The sequence below is a fragment of the Haemaphysalis longicornis genome, unplaced genomic scaffold (assembly GCF_048455015.1).
Source record: "Haemaphysalis longicornis isolate Haplotype H1 unplaced genomic scaffold, Haemaphysalis longicornis Haplotype H1 scaffold_5, whole genome shotgun sequence".
NCBI lineage: Eukaryota > Metazoa > Arthropoda > Arachnida > Ixodida > Ixodidae > Haemaphysalis > Haemaphysalis longicornis.
The window spans coordinates 59342304-59367266 of record NW_027526385.1 but is presented as its reverse complement, the minus strand read 5'-3'; the positions used below and the strand labels follow the sequence as shown (position 1 = coordinate 59367266).

At 46.5% G+C, this 24963-nt stretch overlaps 1 protein-coding gene across 1 annotated transcript; it reads left to right on the top strand.

Annotated features, from left to right (window-relative positions):
* The first annotated feature begins 324 nt into the window (after positions 1 to 324).
* Positions 325 to 16372, top strand: LOC144138306 (2-oxoglutarate and iron-dependent oxygenase domain-containing protein 3-like). Its single transcript, XM_077670519.1, has 7 exons — positions 325 to 960; positions 2426 to 2501; positions 5018 to 5125; positions 8387 to 8443; positions 11156 to 11309; positions 14088 to 14214; positions 15488 to 16372. The coding sequence occupies exons 1-7, from the start codon at positions 693 to 695 to the stop codon at positions 15664 to 15666; spliced, it is 969 nt and encodes a 322-aa protein (XP_077526645.1). The 5' UTR covers positions 325 to 692; the 3' UTR covers positions 15667 to 16372.
* The last annotated feature ends 8591 nt before the right edge of the window (positions 16373 to 24963 follow it).

The window sequence follows — 24963 nt, the reverse complement described above, 5'->3', positions numbered from 1 at the left end:
AATTCACCGATACAGAAGCACCAATGCTTTGTAAGAGAACCATTTAAATGTTTTAACTTTTCAAATGCAAGCGAAGTTAGTGCGTATCAACACGGTTTTACCACGCTGCGTTATTTCCATCAGTAGCAGACGATGCAAGTCGTGCGACGGCAGCGCTTTTCGTTGACCCCACTGACATTAAAAAACACAAAAGTTACTGCTTAAACTAGTGTGTTAAAAATTTAAAAGTTGAATAAAAAATTTTTATTAATTTTTGGTGGTCTCAAAAAGTGGGTTTTAGAGCCTGACATACAGTTGCCATGGAAACTTCGACACTTCTCCCTGTCGCTCTGTTTTCAAACATGGCCGCTCTCGTCATGCCGTAAAGTACCTGGCTTGCAAAAAGTCCCACAGATGTCGGCTCTTCGCGTACTTTTCCTCAATTACAGCCTCCGAGAGCGGCCAAACTTTTCCCGCTTAATATGACGTCTCCTTTACGCTGTTTCGGATGCCACTGAGGCACCGAGCGTGTTTCGTTCGACGTAAGGGAGCGTCTCTAACGTTTACAGCTACGTGCGACTCAAAACCGCGCACATCACACGTGTCGCTACCGGATGTAATGAACGTGTCGCTCGGCGAAAGTTCACAGTTGTTTGCGAAGAGTGAGAACGAGCGCCTACGCGCACCTGCACGTGTTGGGCGCTTTTGAAGTGATGGCGCTCAGGAAAAGAGGCCCCTTCGCCGGCCAAGCGACGGACACCGGATCACCGCCGCCGTCGCCGGCGAAGTCCGTACTGTCCGCCAAGCGCATTGCCTTGCGTATCGCTCTGCCCATCGCATTGTTGGGCGCCCTTTACATCTCGGTTTGGTGGAAGTCGTCGCCAGTTAAGGTGTTCGCGTCCCGAGATGAAGTGTTGGCGATCAAATCGGAGACCGTGGCTTGCTCCAACGACTACGTCGAGGATCGCCGCCTCTTCAAGGGTGCGTTATCCGCGCTAAGTTCGCAAATCTGTTGGAGTGGCGCCCTTTCGTCCTAAGTGTTCCGGGTTTGGAGGAAGTGTTGGCGATAATCTGCGCACTCCGGAGATGCATCATTGAGGTCTATCTGGAGCGCAAGCAGTGCAAATGCGCTGGCTTTGTTAGTAGTTCTGTGCCTACCTAATATTAGTTCAATCCCCACTCATAAATTCACGCTGTGTCGCCTCGCCCACTTTTAAACTGGCCCGCCTCAGTACTGGACTACGTTCCGCTGTTGCAACTTTTCGAACACCTCAGCAGCAGCTATTATGCTCAACACAGCCTGTTAGGTTGACACTTTAACTAGTCTAGAATCTTTGCCAAGTTTTGTGAGCTAATGAATTACTGCACTGATTCTCACTTGGGGAATATTTTAAGCTTAAAGCCAGAGCACCACTGGCAGATAAGTTTTGTAACGTTGGTTACTTGTCGGATGGACAGTAGATCGAGTAACTTGCATATCATCAGTGGAAGTTTCGAATGGTGTTTTAACCAAAACCTTATAACAGCTGTTAAAAAGACGCAACCTCGATTGCCCATCTCCCTGGTTACATCTATGAATGTGTTGTATTAGTCTTCCTCTATTTCTTGTGATGTCCACCAACTTTTTTGGTGTGAAAAACATAAATGGCTCAGTTAGTACAAAAGCCGGCATTGAAAGCACAGAGACCTCTCCCACGCGACTGCAAAGCATTCTATGCCGTGAGCTTCGTAGTAACAGAGACACTGCACTGCTAAACAATACCTGGGCTTCCGCAAAGACGCGCAGAAAGTGGAGTGTGCACCTGTGGCTGTCAGCACAAAGTTTGACGGCAGCGACACATCATGTCAAGCACAAAGTCCGCTGACCTCACGCAGCGGCACAATAGTCGCCATTACTCGCAGCGCAAAGCTGGAAGTCTGGATTTTTTCCTTTTAGATATCTCGAGTTGTACTGCAAGACCTTTTTACACGAGGACATATGTGTACAATGCCCATGGGCGTTTGTTTTATGACGGGGAAAGCTTGCAAATTTATTCATTTTAAAACGAACAAGTTTTTTTAGGTTTTCTCAAGTTTTCCTTTTTATGTAATATACATTGCAGCTAGTTAGGCACCATGTATACACAACACAATGAGCACCCTACACTGCAGGGGTTTTAGGGGAAACTAGCTGTCATGGATTATGAGGTATAGATTGCACAGTGGGTGATGGCGCCATTAATGGTGCGTCATTTGAACTGTTTCGTGTGAAAAGGTTGTAGCAGTCAAGTGTTGTACGAAACTTCAGCTACTCGGAGTTCATATTTTGAGGTGTAAAGTCACAGCTACTGACCTAGTTAAAAACAAAATATTTTAATGGGTCGATGACTGCGATTTTATGCTTAAAGAAGTCAATAGCTTTTGTCGTGACAGCGTCAGGGGTTTTTGTGTTTCCCTGGCAATGCAGGTTGTGCGCCTCTGAAATGTGGACGGGTGGTTTCGGATGGCGTTGTGACCGCTGAAGAAAGCAACGCGTTGTTAAGGTAAGCTCCTGTCACATTTGACAGTCTTAGCAACTCCATTATGCATCAAACGAAAGGGAAGCGATGTAATGAACGCGTGATTCAACTTCTATAGAAGTTAAATTGATGCTAGAAGCGTCGTCATTGAGGTACACGCAAGAGCAGAAGTTTACGGACCACGAAAGCATCAATTTTGAGTTATTTCTCTGCCGCGTGGCAGTCTGGAGTACTATGTGCAGTAGTTTTCATTAGTTCAGTACTTATACGACATCTTGTGTGCATTTGACAGCTTGTGGGGCTGCTATAGGGAGAGCAATAACCTAAGATTGTCATTTCCTTGGTCCGTAAAGTTTTTATCGTGGCTGTACATACATGCGTCATGGTCCTGCCTTTAACGAATGAAGAGTTGAGTAGAAAGCCCCCGATAGCACATTGGCTGTTTTGCATCAATCAGGCGAGGTCGCGGGTTCGATTCCCGGCCGCGGCGGTCGCTTTTCTGATGGAGGCGAAAAGCAAGAATGCCCATGTGTACGAGATTGCGGCGCACGTTAAAGATCCCCAGGTGGTCAAAATTAATCCGCAGCCCTCCACTACGGCGTGCCTCATCGTCTGCGTTGCGTCGGCGCGTTAAACCCTACAATCAATCAATCAATCAATGCATCAATCAGGCATTTATTTCATTCTGAAAGGCCTGTAGTGCTGGAATTTGCTGATGCCATTAACCCCCTTGTAAATGTGCATTAGCAGAAATCAAATTTTACTTTAAGATTTTGTCTCCTTGTTTGTGGCGCTGTTGAGATTTTTAGATTTGGGAAATGAGACGAGCCACTTACTGCAGTTACTGGTGGAGAAAAAAATGCCTAAAGAGGATGGAGGCAAACAAGTGGACACAAAAGACAAGTATTCTTGCTCTAGGCAGTTAGGCTATCCACATGGCCATACAGAAACTTCTTTTATACGGCTTTTTCAGCTACAGTAAAATGCGAACAAGACTGGAATGCACATATCTATTTCTAGGGGCTGCAAGGCTTGTTTCGTGTGTTTTGAGCGCCAACTTTTTTTTAGTTTTTGTTTGGATTTGTGTCACAAAGGCACTGTAGTGTGCTTAAGACTCAATGCGTGTTTGTATCCTTTCCTCGTCTTTATGGTTGAATGGCCAGGAGGTGCAGAGATTGCGTTTCACTGTAAGAAAACTGGCGAAATATGTGCGCTGTTTAAGCAAACCTGACAGCCTTTGCTTTTATTTTGTCATGATTTATCCACGAACCCTGCACTAGTGATGCGATGCCACATTGTCTTCTTTCTTGTTTCTTATGAGGGCTATTTAATTAGTGCAATTATATTAATTGTGTTTGTAAATATTGATCAATTACTGATTGCAATGATTGATTAGAACCTTGCAGGTCTGATTTCCCTTCTCTAAAAGGCCTGATTTAGAGCTTCTTTAATCTCAAATGTGACTAGGCATACTGGTTGATAAGCTGACGTCACAAAGGACTTGCAATTTTTTCACAAAAATAAAAATGAATCCGGACGCTCTTAGGTTCTGTTTGTTTAGTTTGCTATGAAAATAACGTAATAACAGTCGGGATGGCCTTTTTGTTTTTGTAGGTTTGCGAATTATGGAAAAAAGTACAAAGCAGAAGTCAGTCCTGCCATGTGTAGCAGAGAAACATGCACAAAAAAAAAAAACTACCAGAACTTACCTGATTACAGCAAGGTTAGGAATGTTGGCTCTTGGACATTGTGAGCCTGCCTTCGCAGCTTGCTGCAGGTTTGAATAGATACGTGACGACATGAGTGAACTGCACCACCACTACTCCATAGAACCGTCATAATGTGTAGCTGCACAGTAGCACCCAAGCAAAGCTGAAGGCTGCCATTGCATAAACTGGTTTTCGGGGGTATGCAGTCAGTGTCTTCACTGTTTTTTTTTTTTTACATTGTCGCTGTTGCTGTTTTGATAGAGAGCTGGGCGGGTAATTTCACACTGCTTGCAATCAGTCATTGGGAGTGTTTTTTATTAAACCAAAGCGTTCTATGTCTCACTGATAGCATACTATATCGCATCGGAAATGCACTGCAGGAAAGCCAACTTTCCATGACGATAATGATGATTGTGGGTAAAGTGAAAAAAAATAAAAATGCTTCTTGTGGTTGGAATTGAACCTGGTTCCCTCGTGTTATGAAGCAGTCCACCTAATCGCACCATTCCATCACAGTCGAGGCAGTTTGGTTTTGGGAAGGGGTGCATGGACGTTCAGAATGAGACAAAAAATCATGCACCCCTCTGTCTAACGACAACAGTGGTTGAACGCAAAGCTTTCTTCTGCGAAATCAAATGGTGAAGGGTTAATAAAGTTAAAGCCGCTGCAATCAGAAGTCCATCTGCGAGTCAAAGTCCAAACTCAGAAGACAACCAAGGAATCCCTCTTGAGAAAGCTTCGCGTTCAACCGTCGCCATTGTTAGACAACGGGGTGCATCATTTTTGACACGCATTAGATTATGAGGACACACTGTCAATTGTGCTTTGCAGTCTAGCCAAGAGGGGGCTGGCCTTGAGTCATTCCACTGGTGGAGCATCCATTCTGGACTTGCACTCCGGGTCCATTTCGCTCGGGGAGAAATTCGTCAACGTCTACAGGTGAGTTGTGCTGTACAATGGTACAAATTTTTCGTGGCGGTTGCCTGGTTGTACGTGCGGGAAATATTAACTTGTGGTTGCAAGAATATGTGTACGTGGAGTGTGTGAGGGCCACGGAGCAGGAATAAAATAGGAGGGGAAACTGAGCTTCCTGGGGAGCCTGATAACGTCACAAGCACTTGGCGAACGTCAAGTTTCCGGCATCTGGCGGCAAGCGAAGGAAGTGCGCGGTCATCGCCACGGCCGGCGCACGTTCTGTTCGTGCTCGCCCAGTCCAACCCGGCCGCGGCATCGCGGTGACATTTCGCCGGGCCGCCGAAACATTCCGTTGCCAAAGCAAGAATGTGCGCGCTCTTCTGCGCTTTCGTTGGCTGAAGAGCCCGCCTTCGCGATTAATTTTCTGTCAAATTTAAACCGGCAGTACGAGCGAATAAAAGGGACATTTTCTTTTAATGCGTAAGCAATCTTGCGCGAGCACCAAGCCCAAAAAATATAAAACCTGTAAACGCACGGCCTTATCTCGCGTGTGATACGCTTGAGACGAGTTTAGTGCACTGGCCAATTTATGACGCGCGCGCGCTACGTTCAAGATGAACGCGCGTTCCGTCACCGCGTCGCGCAGCAGCTCGAGCGCATACCGATTCACGCCTTGTGGCGAATGCTGCAAACAACAGTATTGCTTTTAATACATTCAACCAGGGGCCGCTGTCAAATTGTTCGCCGCCGCAGCTGCGGAGCTCCGTAGGTCGCCGTAGTTATCATTGTGACATTATCTGGTTGCTCGATCGCGCCGGCCGCAATGGGCGTTTCCTCTCTTATCTATTCTTGCTCCGTGGTGAGGGCACATGTAATAAATTGAGACTGTAGGCTGATAGCGTTGATTTTGCTTTGGGATACAGCACCTAATTCTTGCGTCAACTTGTGTGGGTTTTTTTTTTTTTGTTTTGTTTTGTTTTTTAAACTGGTTTTTCTGGTTCCTATGCACCAGTTGCTTTTTTTGTCTGAAGTGGCCAGATACAGAGATGTGCTTTCGTTCAGCTTTGTAGGTCTTCAGAGATGGGAGGTATTGGTCTCCTATGTGGGTGGTATAAAACACACGAAGCCGAGCGGCAGAGAATCAAAGTAAGAAGAGCATATGCTGCCTGTTTGGGGAATTTATAGGGATGTTACTCCCTCCTAGGAGATTCTGCAGTGGCACTTCCCTACTACTTTACAGTCTACCGTGACAGGCATTCTGCATTCATGTCCCCAGTGAGCCCCGGAGGTCTAAGTAAATCTTTAGCCCACAACAAATTGTCCCTCATGGACCACTTCGCAGGTAAAACGAAGTGGTTTGCCACTTTGATGGCCACAATGCTTGTATTGCTTAGTGCCAGACCACTGGGCAGGTTTTTCAAAAGTTAAAAAGGATAAAAACAACAGTTATGACATCATACATCGTAAGAATCTCGGTAAAACCCCGCAGTTTATTTCATCTTGCCTTCACGCACTGGCCTTTACCTACTGCACTGTTACAGAGGTCAGTGGTCTTTGGATCCTCTGCTCGGTGGCCAATCCCTTAACGGAGCTGAGGGATAGTGTAACCCAGTGCTTCTCAATCAACCATGGATGTGCCGAGGACCCCTTTCGGGTTTGCAAAAGTGGTGGGGGACCCCACGAGAGTGGTGTAGCCAAAATGATGTTCCGAAAGGGGGTGGGGTGTATATGCCATCAGTAAAAAAAAATCTTAGAAGGTAGGGAGCCTGTCTCAAACATTGTTTGAACCATTTTTTATGCTTGTCATTTTTGTCTCGTTTTTGCATATTAACATATCGATTCGGCGTGTAAAAATGAAAAAAAAAAAAAAGAAAGACTGAAAGTGGTGGAGATGCGCCGATTAGGGATGTTCTGACACCAACATAACCTGGCACCAATATAACCCCCTCCCTCCCCCCGCCGTCTTGTTTCTTGCTACGCCCGTGCCCCACGATGAAGTGCTGTTGAACGTCTCATAATGTCAAACAATTGGCATTTGCAGCTAGAGTTGCCAACATACTTATTCAATGCCTGCCTGTTGTGTCGGACTTCTGTGCTTATGCGCGTAATATTTCCGAACAATTTCCACTCGCAACCAAAAGACACACAGCTTTTCACGTGTCTGGCTTTCCCGCATAGCTTGCATGTCGTGAAAAAAGCCAACCTTAAAACTTGGCCTACGCGGAGAAACTAAATACGCAATTAAGTCATGCAGTGGCGGCACCTTGCTGCATTTCCAGCAAGGTTTAGCGAAAAAAAAAAAAAATGTGGTGGGAGGGCTGTGGGAGCGCACTGGGGAGGGCTTCACAGACGCCTAAAATGCCCTCGCGGAACTTCTGGGGACCGCGGACCCCTGTTTGAGAACCACTGGTGTTACCATTCCTGGCAGCTTGCGCTTTCTACTACTGAAGCTGGCATCACAACTGCCGTCTCACTCCTACAGAGAATTATGGGAAGGAAAAGTATCGTTATGCACCCTAGCACCTGCCTTTAACCCTTTGTTGTCCGTTGTTGGGCCCTGCCAGCAACGCAACACAACCGTAGTGGTCCGCTGTCGGGCACCACCCGACAAGTGTGTTCAGGGATAAATTTCGTGGTTTCTCTGACTGCAATGCGGAGGCATTTTTTGTATACATGATGCACCATCTCTTGAGGGATAAGTGAACTTTGTTTGTAGAAGTTTACTTCTTTTTGCACTAGGGTGCAGCGCAGTGTGTTCAGCACGGGCTTTTGGTTTCCAGAGCATTCTCTGCTGAGGAGCATGGCTGCTTTTCACCGCGTGCGTGTTGCGCTGATGCAGCAAAAGTGATGTTGACTTAAGTGAGGGAGAGAATTCATGCTTCCACCAGATAGTGATAAGAGTGATTCGACAGAAGCGAGTGGCGAAGACTGTGACGGCAGTGGAGACAACACCTCTGTTGACAGACGCAAGAGAAAAAATTAATATCCTGGGTGTTTTTCTTGCACAGTTTTTTTTTTTTTTTTTTTGCAGTGCCATAAATGTCGAAATAGTTTTGGACCGGGGCAGCCGGAAAGTGGGTAAAAGTAGCAGACCACGAAGGGTTAAGCAATCAGTGACCAAAAACGGAACTGATTTGAGCTAATGCCATAGTAATATGTCACGTGTGACTCTCTGGCAAGTCAGAAGTTGAGCATTAAATGTAACTTTCCACTTGCAATGTTCTGGCTAGCAATAGATTTTTATGCCAGCTAACACAGATGAGATTAATGTTTTTCCCCCTGCAGGCTACTCGAGAAGAAAGGCACCACGCTGTTTTCCGACCGAGACCTGAAAATTTACAAGTAAGCTCAAACTCTGTTCATCTTTTTGAAGTTGAACCTGGTTTTACGCTTTCGTACACGAGGAAAATTCTGTGTCTGGGGAGTTTGAGCCAGCGCAAGTGGCACACATGCACATCTACTGTACCATTGAAGGAGAAATGTTTGGTATACTGCTGCTCCCTGCTGCATGCTGCTGGTGGCAAACTTTTTACAAATGTAAACTGCAGGTTGTCCTAAAACAAATCAGTTATTTTTATGAGATAAAAATGTCAAAATGAAATGAATTCAAGAGGTGACGCAAAATGGCATGCCAAGAGATAATGAGTGTTGTGAATAAAAGGTTTGCTCTGTACCATGAAGCCACAAAAAATGTTTGGGGTAACCAAGTCAGCATATTTTTGAAAAGCGGAGCTGTTGTGCAAGCGGTGAATTCAGTTTGCCATTGTAGAAATAAATACCGAGAAAATGCGGAGCACTCGTGAGCGCGTGCCTCACAGCGACCGCCGAGCGTTCTCGGCACATGCAGTGGTGGCTTTAGCAAAAAAAAAAAAAGTCTGGCAAAAGAGTTGAGGAGCAAGAAAATGGCGAGCGCTCCTGAGCACGTGCCTCTCGGCTACCGCCAAGCCCCCGGCTCTCGCAGTGGCTTTAGCAAAAAATAAAAAATCCTCCAGTGCTCTCGTCAAGGGCTACTGCACATGTAATGCTTGGTATGAAGAACACGACATTATCGATGCATATGATGGTGACTACTACTATACTCGGTTACAACTCAAGAACGGCACCAGCTCATGTAGTGTATCACTCCGCCAAAGCGCCGGACCCGTGACGTCAGTGCTTGCGCGTTTTGAAAGGGGTTTGCTATGAATCCGCGATATCGTCTGCCTTGTCTCACGCAGTTTGTTTGTCGTCACTGGAGTCGTTTATAAGCATATTAGGTCCAAAAAGTCACGGGAACGGCTCACGCCATATTCAAAATTTTCCCAGTAACGCCCTACTTGCGCCACGCGGGGAAACATCCGGCTACGGTGATAAGGCACAGCGGAAACTTCCGGTGCCGTTCTTAAGTTGTCACCGAGTAAAGCACAGTGCAAAGCAAGGACGGAACTTGCAAACAAACAATTTCAAACTTGTAGATACGCGTGGTGATGTGTTCGTCAGTGTTTAAGTATAAAGAAATCCTGCAGCTTCGCTATGGTTCAAGCCTTGCGCGACTTAGTGCAAGCTTCGCCGGTTGAGCTGGTGGGAGTCAACAACGCTGAGGATGACTTTGCATCCACCACTCTCCACGAAGAAGACGACGGCCTCTTCGATGCATATGACGACGATTACTAGCACCAAACTATGCGAATAAACAATGATAGTGAAACTTAACTATGTCTGCGCCAATGCTCCCCTACAACAGCGTCGCCATTCAAGTTTTGCGCGAGTAAAAGCTTCCCTGAATTTTTTGAACCTGTGATTGCGTGAAGGGCTTCCTTCAAAATTAGCTCACGTAATAAGTGAATGATAGCAAGAGTGGAAAAGCGATGTGGTTTGATTATTTAATCACGACATTACATTGAGCGGGGACAGTAACGTTACGTTAGCTGCTGAGCTATGCGCATTGAGTATTGTTGAAGCCCCCTCACATTTTTGCGCATCTGCCCGCCAGTGGTTAAAAATCCTTCCAATTGCTCTTTAGGTTTGCCCTGTACAGTCAAACCCATTTATAGTGAACTGCAATATGCACCGCGATTAGTTCGATATATCCAATAGTTCAATATAGCCGAACCCGCCTATAACGAGCTTATTGTTACGAATTCGCAATCCGCGGGAGCCCCCCCCCCCCTCTTCCCCCCTTTTCACCAACTCCGCCATCCGCGTATGCAGAAACAAACACAGTACAGTAGCCATTATCATACCAAAATAATCCATTTATTGCTAGTAATAAAGCTACTTTCCGCCTTAACTGCCCACGTTGCAAAACAAAAAAAGCGGCTATTTTTGTTTTCACTTTCGTTTTGGCGGCTTCAACTAGCAATTTTCTACACGAAACATTGTTTGCACCAGTTTTAGTCCGCGTCCTAAAAAATCTAAGAAGCATTGGCGGAGCACATCGACTGCCGAAAGCGCTTCATTATAGGCGTCGGACGGATTTCACTCGCGACATCATCGGGAACGTTGGCGAACTCTTCCCGCAGTTTACCGATGCTGCTGTCTTGGTCCGGACTCGCTGACTGGGCGCGTTCCATCACGAGTCCCACGCGTCGGAAACAGTTACGGAAAGTATTGGGCGTCATGTCGCTCCGTGCGAGGCGCAATGTCTCAGTCACGGCTCTTGCTCCGTGGTCGCGGCCAATCCACATCTCAATCGCCGCTCCGAGATCATGCATTTCGGCGGCCATTCTAGGCGCCCAGAGTTCGATATATCGGATGTGAACTTCGTTATAAGGAATATGTTTCCCATGTATTTCCGAAACTGAATTATTTTTGTTCGATATATAGCATAATTCGCTCTATCCGGGTTCGTTTAAGTCGGGTTTGACTGTATCCAGCTGTTGATCCATAAAAACAGTTGCGTAAATGTTTACATGTCATTGGGTTCTGGCAGCAAACTGGGCGAGTTGGCTATTACTTGAATGCATTTCACTAGCGAAAACAAGAGGAGGATGAAGAAAGATGCGCACAGGAGGCTCACTAGACCTCAACTGCAGCTTCAACCTCTCAACCTTCCTTCTCTGGTGCTGTGTGCAGGCAGGTGAAGGACAAGATCCGCAGCCTGATCGCCTTCCAGTTTGGCGTGAAGCCGGAGCACCTCCACCTGACGCACCCGACGTTCTTCTCCGAGATGACCGTGCGGCCGGCGGTCACGGTGCACGACGAGTACTGGCACACGCACGTCGACAAGGTGACACTCCCTCTACTGGCTTAATTGAGTGACTTGTCATAGCAAGCAGAGTGTAGTATTGGGTGAGTTGGTGATTCTTCTTGACAATACAGCGCAACAGAAACAAAGATTTCAGCTGAGGCTCGCAGGACGTGTGCTGACTTCCAACTGTTGATATAGATTACTTATCGGGTCAAATGTTTTATCGTAGGTGCGTGCACGCGTATTTATAAATACGACATGTTTCTGTAATAAAAGTTCAGTTGGAAGTTAGAAATAAAGAAAGGTCAGGGCGAGGTGGCGAAGCAGTGTAAAAAAATGAGAAAAACGCTAGTTTATTCCCGCCAGGGTCCGTCGTATGAAGCATACCACGTGCGCCCGAGCTTTGTATAATCGGGGTTTTTAATGCATTGTTTCTGTGCGGAGTCCGCCAGGACCACAGTGATCCATCGTAAGAAGCGGGGCGTTGTAAGACCGGGAAACGTGTCATCAGGGTTCCACTGTACTACAGGTCAACTACTAATAGCACACCACCGCTTGCCACTCTTCCCCCCCTAATTATAGTTTGATTCTACCTTGGCTGCCAACAGTTTTACATCTCAAGTGTCTGCTCTACCTGGTTTATGTCCGCATATTGATCGGGCCTGGTCCAAGTGCTTTAAAGGGACCCTGCAACACTTGCCATCGACTACTAGTACTGTATTTTGGGATAAAGTCTATTGTCCCAGAAATCTCCTCCCGCAAGAATTATGGAAATCCGTTCACAATTAACGAAACTACGCGCGATGAGAAATCGCGCATAATCGTTCCCTCTCAACTCGAGCGCGGACAAGGCGACGAAAGCTGCGCGCTCTCTCCTGGAGAGGGGGGCGGCTCGCGGCGTTTTTTTCGGCGGCCTTCGATATATCACATGCCGGGTAGTTTTCTCCTTTTCTCCGCAACGCGGAGGGGCCTATTTCCGGTCTGGTGCCACAAAAAAGCAGGTATGGGTGCCTGCTCGCAAGTGCGCGCTCGGGCTGGTAGGGCGTTTTTGAAGCAATAAACGTTTGTAGTCGAGTGGCCCCGTTGAAAGGGAAGTATTGAGCTCATCACTCAAACTCCGCGTGCACTCAAAACACAAAATAAACAGCAAAACTGTGCCTACAGGTTCAGGCATAGAAGAGGTTCGTACACAGCGATGACGACGACGGAGATGGGAGAATCTATCCGCGAAGTTGACCAGTGACAGCTGATCGGGCAGCCATGGCCTATGTGACGTCCCTTAGTCCATGCATAATGAGGACAACTGAAGAGAGAGCGGTTTGTTTTTCCGCGTCTTTCACATCGATTTGCGCGCTCATCGCTTCCCGTGCACGTGTAATATTTGGCTCAGGTATTCCTGGCAGTGTAATCTAAACGTCGCGCAGGTTTACTTGCACTGCTCGAAGAGTGTTGCAGGGTCCCTTTAAGTGTAAAACATCAATGGCATCAATTTCATAACTTCGTGGTTATTTTTTTTGTTGATGTCGCTGGCCGGACGGGCCGTAGAAAGCCTTGTTAGCAATGCAAAGATGGCAAGGTTGAAGATGTTTGCCATGTGCTGCCACAATACAGGACCTCGCCATGTGGTCTCACCAAGAGAGAAAACAGTCCAAACTAGCCTATTGTGTTCAATTTCACACCAAACAGAGTACTTGCTTTGCTTCCTTTCTTTTTTCTTCACGAGCAGATTCAATTACTCGTTAGATTGCTCAAATGCAGGTGCATAACTGCCGCGCAGCAGTCTTGAAGGTAGCACAGGAGCAACACATGTGTAAATAGATGTATTGTGGAATTTATTTCTCCATTTACGTCCCTGCTCTGATAGCAACTTATTGATTAGAGTTCGAGTCATTCCACTGCAAAGGCTGGGTGTTTGTTACCTGAAGGAAGTGGTAGCAACGTTGAGTCCAAGACTGACCGACTTCTGGAGCCTACTGTGTGTATCAAGCGATCATTGAGTTGCTACAAATGCTACAGAACCAGGCACATCTTCTCACCCATTGCCGTTTATCTACTTTGAGGGGTGAAGTTGTGTAGAAACTGCATTTTAGACATCGGACATTCTTGTGACATTTGAGGTATAGTAGCATAATGTTTTTTCCTTTACATTTTAACACGAAAGTGTTTTATGCCCGGGTACACCAAGATCTCACGGGCATCATATCCGTCACGGAAATGACATCGCCAGAAAAAGTTCCACTGACGCGGCTGCGCCCGGATTCGAGCCACAAACTCTCTCGCCGCAAGGGGAGGTACACAGCGCTTGGCCCACTGCGCTACGAATTCAAGCACAAGTAGGTCTACGAACGCAGCTTATATCTTTCCCACTACCTTATTCATTCAGATGGTGCTGCCGTCTAGGAGAGGCGAGGCGAAGTAGTTCATCATGACGCTAATGAGCGCTGACTGTTGGCGCCTCAATGCCAGCGTCTTCGTGTACGCGGGACACGGGTGAATTGAGGCACCCTCCGCCACCTACTGCTTTCGGTTTCGGTTTCGTTTGCATGGTTTTCAAGGGGCTGTGGTTTAAGTCGGATTTACGCAATGTTCCGGCACGTGCAATCCAGTATCTAACGTTGATGCATCTAACGGTGCCATACCGACGTAATATAAATAGCGATGTGCAAGTTCATATCAATGCACAGTAAACATTCAACTGCTCCTGTGAAGGCGCATTCCACTTCGTGTTTTACCGATTCCTATGAAAGAGGCATCAACCACAGTTTTTCATCCTAACACCATATCTGTGCATGTCTTCCTCCTTGCCCACTGCAACAGGAGCAGTACGAGTCATTCCACTACACATCACTGCTGTACCTGTCGGATCACGGATTAGATTTCGGGGGAGGCCGACTGTTTTTCGTTGACGGAGACAGAGGCAATGCTACGGTGGAGCCCAGAAGAGGTATGTGCTTTATGCCCGCCATAGGCTTGCTGTTTTCTTGTTGTAGGATATGGAATGTGCTTGGCTGAAAGCAGCGATTTATTGGTACGTACGTGTGTATGCCAGATTTCATCATCATTACCATCACTCATGATAAGAGGTATCACAGTCTCGCTTCTCATATGAAGCAGTGGCTTCTCAGAACACTAGACGGACAGGCTTTACCACATTTACTGCAATGCAGATCACTGAATTCTTGTTTAACTCTTCTATACGGTGCCAGTTGACCAACGGCCCACTAGCAGTCGATTCAAACCACAGGTTGTAAAACCACCTGCAGCACTTCCAGGCCCATTACACCATCTACAGTTGTCAGTTGTTGTTGCTTTTTTTTAGTTTATAGTATTTTGAATTCACCAGTTTGTGCTGCAGCATTCATTGCTGCACAAGCAAGTTGGCAGATTGTGTGCAAACTGACACTTCCATGCTGGCAAGTTCTCATTCACATGGTGTGTACATAAGCACCAACTGCATGTGGGCACAGTGCCAAATCAGCTAACCCTCGGCCTGGTGCGAAACACACTCTTGTGACACAAGAACGAGCCAGGCAGGCTTCAAAGAAGGGGGGGGGGGGGGGGGGGGGGGGGCGTTCAACCACTTTGTACGCCTTGGCTAGAGAACGTCATTATTCGAAGCGGTGCTGGCAGGCTTATTTGATGCATTTTACAGCCGACAACATGGCAGAAGCGCAGTATGCCAACACTGAAATATCGGAAATGCCTAGCCAATGATAACACTGGATGCCAAGCATGTTGTTTCACAGAAATGATACCGAAACTGGTTTGAATCCCATTCTTAGTCATCGTCCAATCACGTCACTGCCGTTAGTTGTTGCGACCACCACAAATGTCACACGGTGTTTTTTTCTTCTTTCAGGATTTGTAAATAAATACTCTTTTATCGAGCAGATAAGGGATGAAAAGTGTGCTTATTTGAACCAGTCTATGCTATGCAAACAAAAACAGGTTTGACGAATTCACTTAAGGAAGCTTGGTATACAATGCTGGTAACGAGGGGTACAAGAGGATCATACGGAGGTATTTAATAAAAGGCCCTAGGGTGTTTGTACAGCTCAGGATTTAGATATATTTAGATAGGAGCTCAGTGTATTACAGAGCAGAGCAGCTCAAGCATTTATTCGACAATTCCCACTTAGAAGTTTCTGCAAATGTTTTTTAAGTGACATTCGCTTGGTGGTCAGATCAAACACCTCGTATGTGCACAACATTTTCAGGTCGGGTGCTGGCCTTTACTTCTGGCTCCGAGAACCCCCACTTTGTGGAGAAGGTCAGCAGGGGTGTCCGGTACGCACTGACCGTGTCCTTTTCCTGTGACCCCTCCAAGGCCATTCGGGACCCCGGAAGGCCACGACCAGCCGGGTTTGAGTCGAACACTGCGGCCACATCACCGTGATATAATTACAAGTCCCCCCCCCCCCCTCCCCCTCCAAAACAGCTCCTATACCAAACATACCAGCTCCCGTATAAGCTCCCGTACCAACCATACGGGTCTTTGGGGCTGCTTTCTTCTCCCGTATGCAGAGATTCATGCGCAGGCCAATCTGCTTGGCTGCGGTGGTAGTTCGACATGTTTCATCACTCGATTGGCCGTTTACTTTTTTGTGGAATTGAGATGAGTGTGTTCATGTTCCTTCACGTGTACATTGTTCCATACGCTACATTCATCAAAGTTATTGTTCTCAGGTTATCTTGTTTTGAAGACAGCCCAATTTGTTTGTTAGGGCTTTACTTTTGTGAAGCGATAGTGACACAGAAGGTTACACTGTGTGACTTTTTTTTTTCGTGATCTTGCACTGTGTAGGACTGTTGTCGTCCCGCATACTGCACAGCAAAATGTGTTGAGTTTGTTATTAGTGCTGGAGTGTTTATTCATTATATAGCACTGTTTGGGAGAACAGAGATGACATATACCAGGCTGTGCTTCGTGTCAATTCTCTGAACCTACATTGGACGTTAAATTGTTAATGATCTCTTAGTATTAACTTAGTATTGACTGCTTTATTTTTAGTAAGCCAGGGATTGTAAGTGCAATATGCAAAGGGTACAGCGTAATGCAACCTGGAGCTTCAATTACCTTAAGCAATGCAAGCACTATGAAACTGATACCGGTTACCGTTTGTGTTGTTAATCTGTCACTTTGTTGCAGCGGCATCTCCTAACCCAACCACTGTCTCAATTCGTTGTGACTAGCAACGTCGCACTGTAAATAATGGCGTCCGCTTTTGCCAAAGTTGGCGTAATCTTATGCCAGTTGCAGTAAATTTTTGTAGTTACTCCGTAGAAAACAATTGAACATATTGTAGAGTTAGAAGCATATGTGCCATGGGTTTTCTGCCATGCTATATGACAACTGAATTGAACTCGTTTAGCGTTTTGTACAACTAGAGATGTGTGACCTTGTAAAGAAAGTAAAGACACCGTTTATGTTTACAATAAACGCATTACAAAAAAATCGACTCTGTCTAGTTCGTATGGAAGATGTTTGACAGTTCATGGTGAGTTGCTTTTGTTTACCGTACAAAATTGGCTCTTATGGTCAACTCTTCATGTTGTCATTAAGGTATTTTTAGGTAGGTGCAAAGAGCTAAATGGCTAAGGAACATTGCTGGCAGCATGTTCTTTTTTCACCTTTATTAACTAGACTGCTGAACAAAACAAAAAGTATTTACTGTCTTAGAGGCAAAGCCCCTTAGGGGCTCAGGCTGTCGGCATCATCATTTCATGTAGTCACGGTAGTAAAACAGCGGGACACTCGTGTTCCAACGCCTCGGGTTGGAACGTAACGCGTACTAAAGAAACACACCCGGACACTCGTTCTCCAACACCTCGAGCTAGAACGCTTTTTGCTTCAAAGACACGAGACTTGCAGCAAAGCTGTATACCTCTACTTTTCAACAGTTTCGTTTCCGTGGGCAAAAACGTCAAGGCACCAAGAATGCACTTGTACACTGCATGCTTTGCCCCTCCACAGGTTCCACATTAGAAGAAATGACCCGGGATTTTTTTTTTTTTTTCGTCTTTCAGCAGCGATGTGGCTTTGTGTAGTTTCCTGCTGTAATTCTGCATACAGCTCAGTGTGCAACTTTAGTCATAACAAAATTTATTAATTAGAAAGCACTGTACCTTCTAAAATTTCCTCCCACTATTTTTACACCACTGATGGTATCCCAGCTTGCTTAGTCTGAAACTCAGTTTTAATGTTAATCAGATGTTTCAGCTCATCGGACGCTTGTGAAATTAAGGCTTGATGTGCGTGCTTTTTGTTTTCTCTTTTAACAGCGGAGCTGTTTTAGGACTGGCACTGATGACAGTCTCTGCTGGTATCGTGTCACGCGCTCTCTGCTGCAGGTTCCTCCACTGCGCAAGACTGGTTCCCAGTATAGGAAAAATTCATAAAAAAAAGGACACCCATGACGAGCGCTGCCATCCTGTTAGTCTTCTGTCTTTAGTCGAGTGCTTACCGCTTTGGTTCGCCGGATCTCGCTACATGCATCACAGGGCCAGTAGGCCAAAACATCCCCCTCGCGAGGGGCACGATCAAATGCAAAGCATTTCCGGGGGCGCACGACGTTAAGTAGTTTGCGTTACGTTAATGTTGTTGCACTTGTGGCAACTGCTGACGAGAGAGCGCTCGTCAGCAGCAATTTGAATGAGTCAAGGATATAAGGCGCGTGCGTAGCCTCCCATTCTGTGTCGGCTTTGTGGCGCAGTGGGTAGAGCACCATGTACATTGCGTTCTGCCCGCAGGGTCGAGGGATCGAAACCGGGCGCCGGATGGTTTTTTTTTTATGTAGTAGGGAGGGGTGTGGTGCGGACTACGGACGTCAACGCGGGTGACATCGTGAGTGACTGAAATGCTCTGCATTTAAAATAAAAAAGGTCCTAGGGCCTTCATATTTTAATATAAGGCAGCTTATATTGCCCCTGAAAAGTTTTCTTGTCAGCAATGCCTTTGTGTGTAGAGGTAAAGCCGACTTTAAAGAGATGGGTGTAAGCGTGGAGTTCGTAAGCTGGCTTTTCCACATTGTGTGTTGCGCAGTGAAGTACGGCTATCCACGGAGGGAATATGATAACGGAAAACGACTCTAACTTTTTTCTTACCGAAAGTACTCCAAAACATATTGTTACATGAATGTTACATGAGTGTCCACCGAGAAAGCTACAAAGCAACACAGAGACGTCGCGTGACGATGTAGATGTATTTCCAAATGGTAAAGCGATAAGAGGTAGTGTCGCAGCAAGCGGTTTGCCCAACCGAGCACCCAGTGTTCTCTTTGTTGTCGTTTTCGAGCGATCACCGCACGCACTTCAAGATTTCTTGTCTTCGTTGTCTGCGATGCTTCCTCCAAAAGGGTATGTTACAATATTGTAAGTTTCATTTACTTATCATAATTTTTTAGCCCACAGTGAAGTTGTAAATGTTGCATAATTGTACTGTCTGCTGTCAATACATGTCCACCTACGGAAGGAGCATGGTTACAGAAAACGGCTGTAATTGTTTTACTGAAACTATCCAAAAAAACGATATAACAATTAGCCACTTAGATGACTCTAAAGTTATGCACAAGAAAGAAGCCGAAGATAAATGGAATCAGAACACCCACAGCTCCACTGCTCTGGCACTGGGTATAACTTCTTTTCTGATTTTCTTCATAGTAATCTACTTCCTTGGCTTACCTCATAAGACGTCTTGCTAGAATGCTTGCTGTGTTGCTTTTAAATGCAACATGCCAAAGACTGCAAATTTTTTTCGAGGGCTTGTCGAAAATGCACATTGCGAAATGAACCCGAAGAGGTTCCAAAGTAAAATCTTTCAGTTGTGTTCTTGTCTGGCAACTTGGTCGAAAACAGCCTGATGAGCAAGATGGACCACAGCTTGCCTTTTTTTTTTTTTTTTGTTCCCCGACGCGGTTTTTTGTTGTTGGAGGTGAGATTAAGCCTTTAATGTGGCAGATAATACAGCCACTGAGGTATCTGAGTGGGTATGGCACTGGGCCCTACCCTGGGTGTGTGTTTTTCTCCACTTCCGAATTTTTCAAACAGTGGCTGTCTTCATCTGAAAAAGAGTCCCAGTACCTGCCCTATGTTTTCCTGAGCATGCACGGCTGCTGGCTTCCCTTTCTGCGTTCATTTAATGAGTCCGTCGTTCCTGATTATTAGGCACTGAGTTTTGGTCTCAGAATGGACATGAAGCGAATAATTTAGCTTGAATATGTTCAGAGCAAAAACTAATGAACGGTATACTTACTCAAGCAAGCTTCAGTAACTAGCCCATAGAAAAAAAAAAGGCTCATTTACAAAGGTTTGCTGAAATATTTTGTGGAGTAACACAATCATACAGAGGCTATAGTGATGCTTCTAGCTTTATTTATGACACAATATTTAATGTCGGGTCAACTTTGATCTTATATAGTGACCTACCCACAAATGTTTCACCAGATATTCACCTGCAAGTACAAGGGCACACTATTCCTCGAGTCCCGTGCATCAGGGTACTAGGCCTCAGAATACAAGCTGATGGCTCCAACTCAGAAACTATTCGAGCACTACACTCGAGCGCGACACAATAAGTCACCTCATCTCTCGGATTGCAAATAGGCATCATGGGCTCAAAGAAGTAAACCTCGTACGGCTTGTACAGGCATTTATTATCAGCCGAATTACTTATGTCGCGCCATTTCTGGCTCTCAAAAAAGCTGAACTAGATAAACTTAACTGCATTATTAGGAAAGCTTACAAACAGGTGGTTGGGATTCCCATCACCGCATCTATTGAACATTTCGAAGCAATGGGTATCCATAATAGCCTTGAAGAGCCTCTTGAGGCGCACAGAATAGCACAACGTCAACGGCTCTCCAGTAGCAAAACGGGGCGCACTATCCTTCAACAGCTCCACATTCCTTATGCCTCCCAGCATGGGGAAAAAGTGATTCTTACTGACTCACAGCGTACATCTCCCCTTCCTCGAAATATGCACCCGGTATACAACGTTGATCGGCGCCTAGCTAGGGCGGCCGCGGAATACCCAGACAAAGTGGCCATGAGCATAGTGGCAGTGGATCAGCAGGGTAATTCAACTGCCTCTGGTTCAGTTTGTACAATTCACCCAGAGACCGGGGAGGAAGCAGCCATTGCACTTGGCATATCCTCCACACCCGCAAAAATAATTGTGACTAATTCGAAAACAGCCATTAAAAACTTTGAGAAAGGTAGAATTTCACCCCAAGCGCAGCGCCTTCTTCAACCCTTTACTGGGTCTAAACTCCGCGAGGTCCTTATATGGACGCCAGCACATTCGTCATTGCCAGATAATGAGCATGCTCACGAAGCGGCCCGAGGTTCCAGCTACCGGGACCGCCTCGATCTTGATGAGCAATCGCTACATACGGGGGGCAGGGACGTACAGGCTTGTGACATATAGGGACATCACCGCTCACTATCGCTAATACCCGGCGGCGCATCCCTCCCTCAGTCGGTGGCAGTCCAACACCTTTCCGAACCCCGCAGCCTACAGCTGTAGCAATGTAGATGGTGCTCGGAACGAGCAAACCTGCGGCACATGGTATGGGCCTGTCCCGAGAAACCACAACACACATTACAGACAATAGTGATCAGAAATCTGGAGCAATGGGAGGCCGTGTTGCTCAGCTCCGACCAATTAAGACACTCGACGCAGCCTTGTCCAACTGGCCGAAGATGCCGCTTGGTTCACGGCATGGAGGGAAAAAAAGCTTTTTTTTCCTCCATGGTTCGCGGGCTCCTGGCCGCCATCTGACGGGGAAGGACCGCCGAACGCTCCCTTTCGTCGCCTTCCCTCCCCCAGTTTGAGAAAAGTAAAGTTTTCTTATCATCATCACTGTAATGAGGGCTGTAAGCTGGGATTAATTACGTATTTCTCCTTGGAAAACGGAAATGGCAGTTATATGGGTGGTCATGTCAGTTCTGAGAAGAAAACTCGATGTATAGGGCAATGCAAAGCACAAAAAAAAAAAAAAAGTCGCCCGTCATGATATCATCTTCTCGTTTCACTTGCTCGCAGGTTCCTTTCTCAGTACAAACGATGCGTAAAGTGTATTAAATTTTTAAGAAACACGTGCGCCGTGAGTGTCCAATATGCACGCACAAGAATATATGGGTTCCACTTAATTGAGGCCAAATGTGCAAGTATGGCTCAAATGTGTGACATTACGTTTGGCAAATTATCTGCCCGACCGCATGGCGTCAACGTCATTTTGTCAGGAAAATTTTATCTCGGTGTTCAAAAACACGAAGCTAGAAAAGGTCTTTTTTTCTTTCAGTGCTGTATGTAAACAGCAGTACAGGTTCTTAAAAATATCCATTTCTCGCATCATTCCATAAGAAAACCGCGTACTAGGGGACTATTTCAGCAGATGGCTAGGCTTTTTTATCTAGGTAGTGTTGACCGGCGCAGCTTGAGCGCAACCACGTATGAGAATCCGAAAAAGGAAGCCGGTGGAGGGCCGAGTTGGACGGTTGCCAAGGGGGATAACTTGTGTAGCCCCGTAAGATACCTTCCTCTGGTATCTTCTATCCCCGTACTGCAAAAACGGGCCCGAAAGGACGATAATACGTGAAAAGTGGCGCCTACACTGATGTCCTGTGTTCCGTGCAACCTTTTTGTGGGAGAACAGAACCCCTTCCCTCAACGCCCGTCTTTTGTCAGCACGGAAAAGAAAGCATGCTTTTGTCGCACGTCACCGGCGCATTGCAGGAAAGCCAGTCGCCGCTAGCTCAGGAAGCCAATGCCTGTGAGCGGCGCTCAAAGTGTGATACATACGGTGCCGAACTAGTTCAAACTCATTATATACAACGCATTTTAATTTGCTCCAGCGGGGCAGTTCTCGTTTTCAACAAGGCAATTTTATATAACAGTCCGTTGGAACAACTGTAGGCGCTTTAAAACTTCGGAATGTTTCAGAAATATTTGGAGTTTTGAAATTCCTCGCGCGTTCTTCTCTGCTGCCAATGCATAATCTTCGTCGGCCACAATTGCGGAGCACTAGAGCATGCACCGTGTTTACCACCGCCGCGCTGTAATAAAATGTCATTGTCACTACCCACGAATACTAACCTTAGGGAACTGCAACCACTTCCCGTCTACCACAGTGATCGAAAGGAATTTATTAAAATGGTCGAGAAACAAATTATGACAATGGGGATTTTTGAGAGCGCGGAACAGGGCTCCGGCTCGAGCTGCGCCTCGCTCGTGTTGTTTTTGAGCCCGTTCCAAATGCCACGAGCTAACCCGCTTTGCCTCGCTTCGTGTCTCCCAATGTGCAGTTAGACATCATCTGCTAACCGTACAATAATCAACTTATAATTGCCAAATTCAACATAATCATTCCCCACTATAGCTAAACCCCAACAGAAAATCCCACCAGAGTTCGCTTCCCAGCCACGGCAGTTGCTTTTCTAATGGAGGCGAAAGTCGAAAACGCCCTTGTGTTCGAGATTTCGGCGCACATTAAAGGTCCCCGGGTGGTCATAATTAATTCGGAGCCCTCCACTACGGCGCGCCTCATCGCCTGTGTAGCATCGGCGTGCTCACAATCAATTAATCAAATCCCACCAGAGCGCTAGACTCCCCTCTTAACAGGGCGGAAGGGCTCTGGTTTTTAAATGCGAATGCATTTCTTAGTCGGGGGTTGTCGTGCTCCGTCGGCGTGCGCCGGCAGGTGTTATCTCTCCGCGCGACCTAGCTCGTGTCGCGCCACATCTTCCTCTTCACCCGGCACATGTCCATCCTTAGGGATTGTCCCCCGCCACTGTTGCCCAATTACCACAAGCTATAACTTTAACTTCCACGCAGACTCTCCCATAGCAACAGCTGCGAGCGCGCGCGCTTCTCCTCTCCCCTAGCAACCGGAGCAGGTGGTGCGGGCGGATCAGCGGCGAGTGAGTGGAGAGGAGGAGCGCGCTCGGGCGTGTGAGGGCGCTCGCATCGCGGGAGCTCGCCGGAGCTCCCGCGTGTGTGGGAGAGTGTAGGCGAGGGTAGGCGCGGTGCTTCGGTGCTTCTCCTCTCGACGCTCGCCCCACTCTCCCACGCCCGCATGCTTCTCAAAGACCCTTTGACTGTGCACTTTACCGACCACAAGGCAGTGATCGTGGCCGTCAAGTACAACGACAACACAAACAGGTGTTAAATAAATGGTTACGCTACGAATCACCGTCTCCTCATTAATTATAAATTCCGCGCACTCTCGCGCAAAAGAAATGCATTCGCATTTCCTCACGATTCCCTTCGGGGAGGTGGGGTGATTTTTTTGTGTCCTTGCCGTATCGTTCGGAATAGGGTCTGGCCCCAGAACTAGGGGCATATTTAGCGCGAATGTGTCCTATGCCCGAAAGCAGAGTAACGCATTTTTTTTTTTCTTCCTCCGTACAGCAAAAATGGGCCCCAGAGTAAGCAGTTCCGTACTTCCAAAAAGCGGTCATACGGATGAATTCGGTCGAGCAGCGACTTTAAAAGGCAAAATCCTTATATCTTTATCGAATAAGGCCGAGTTGTGATGGTAAGGAAAGGCATTGTGAGGAACTAAACATAACGCGCAGAAAATCGGACCGCGCTCCGGGAAAGGGAAACAGCGCCGGAGGAAGGTTTTGAGAAATGGCGACAACCGTAGCGTGTTCTGGACGCTCCGCTTAGCTTGTCCATTTTAAAATAATTTTCGCCCTTAAGGGGTCTCTTCTCTGTCTATAAATATTACACCCTAGCAAAAGAAACAAAGGGTGTTTTGTCGTTTGTAACACCCTTACACCCTCGCAATGACACAAGAATACACCCTTGTAAATGGAGTGTTTACTTACAAGAACTCCGCCACACTTTCGATTACGCCCTAGCAAAAAACAAAGGAAACACCCTTTTAAGGGTGTTTTGTCGTTTGTCACACCCTTACACCCTCACAAAGACACAAGAATACTATACCCTTTTAAATGAAGTTTTCACTTACACGAACTCCGCCACACTTTTCGATAACACCCTAGCAAAAACAAAGGAAAACACCGTATTAAGGGTGTTTTGTCTTTTGTAACATCCTTACACCCTCGCAAAGACACAAGAATACACCCTTTTAAATGGAGTTTTCACTTACACGGTCTCTCCTACACTTTCGATAGGCGCTTTTACTCTTTCCTTCCTGTCTGGAAGCACTGCGAAAGCTATAGTTATCGCCAGCACGGAGCGGCACTGCGTTATTTTCTCGTCGCTGCAGGTACGCCTTCCGTTTCTGCTCTGCCTTTGAGGCGATTTTCTTTAAAAGTGGCCATCGAGTCTGCGCACTGCTGCAGCTGAAGGAAAGCCGGCCAATAGCCGTTGAATAGCTGAAGGCTGCGCTTCGTTAAATATGCGCCCACTCGCGCCCTATAGCAAAAACCAGGAAAATTAATGAAACCACGGAAAAATAAATGGTCTGCAAGTCTAAAAGAAACAGAATAGTTCGTATACGGGAATTAAAAAACCCAGAGCAGCTTCGGAAATGCTAGAAACGTTCGCAGCGAAATCAAACAATGAACGTTTCAGTAACCACACACACAAGCTGCGCGTTCACTTTTCTTAGTTTTTCGACTTCAACGCACAGCTGATCACTCGGTGGGCGCATTTTTTAAAGTATACAGTTGAGATATAACGTGCCGTTGGACGAATGCGGTACAAGCCCCTCTGATTTCAGTT

Bases quoted from the DNA above. Each gene is read 5' to 3' on its own strand.
- LOC144138306 (XM_077670519.1), top strand. From the start codon at position 693: ATGGCGCTCAGGAAAAGAGGCCCCTTCGCCGGCCAAGCGACGGACACC. The intron at 961-2,425 runs GTGCGTTATCCG...CTGGCAATGCAG, and splicing joins GGATCGCCGCCTCTTCAAGG to GTTGTGCGCCTCTGAAATGT. The intron at 5,126-8,386 runs GTGAGTTGTGCT...TTCCCCCTGCAG, and splicing joins AAATTCGTCAACGTCTACAG to GCTACTCGAGAAGAAAGGCA.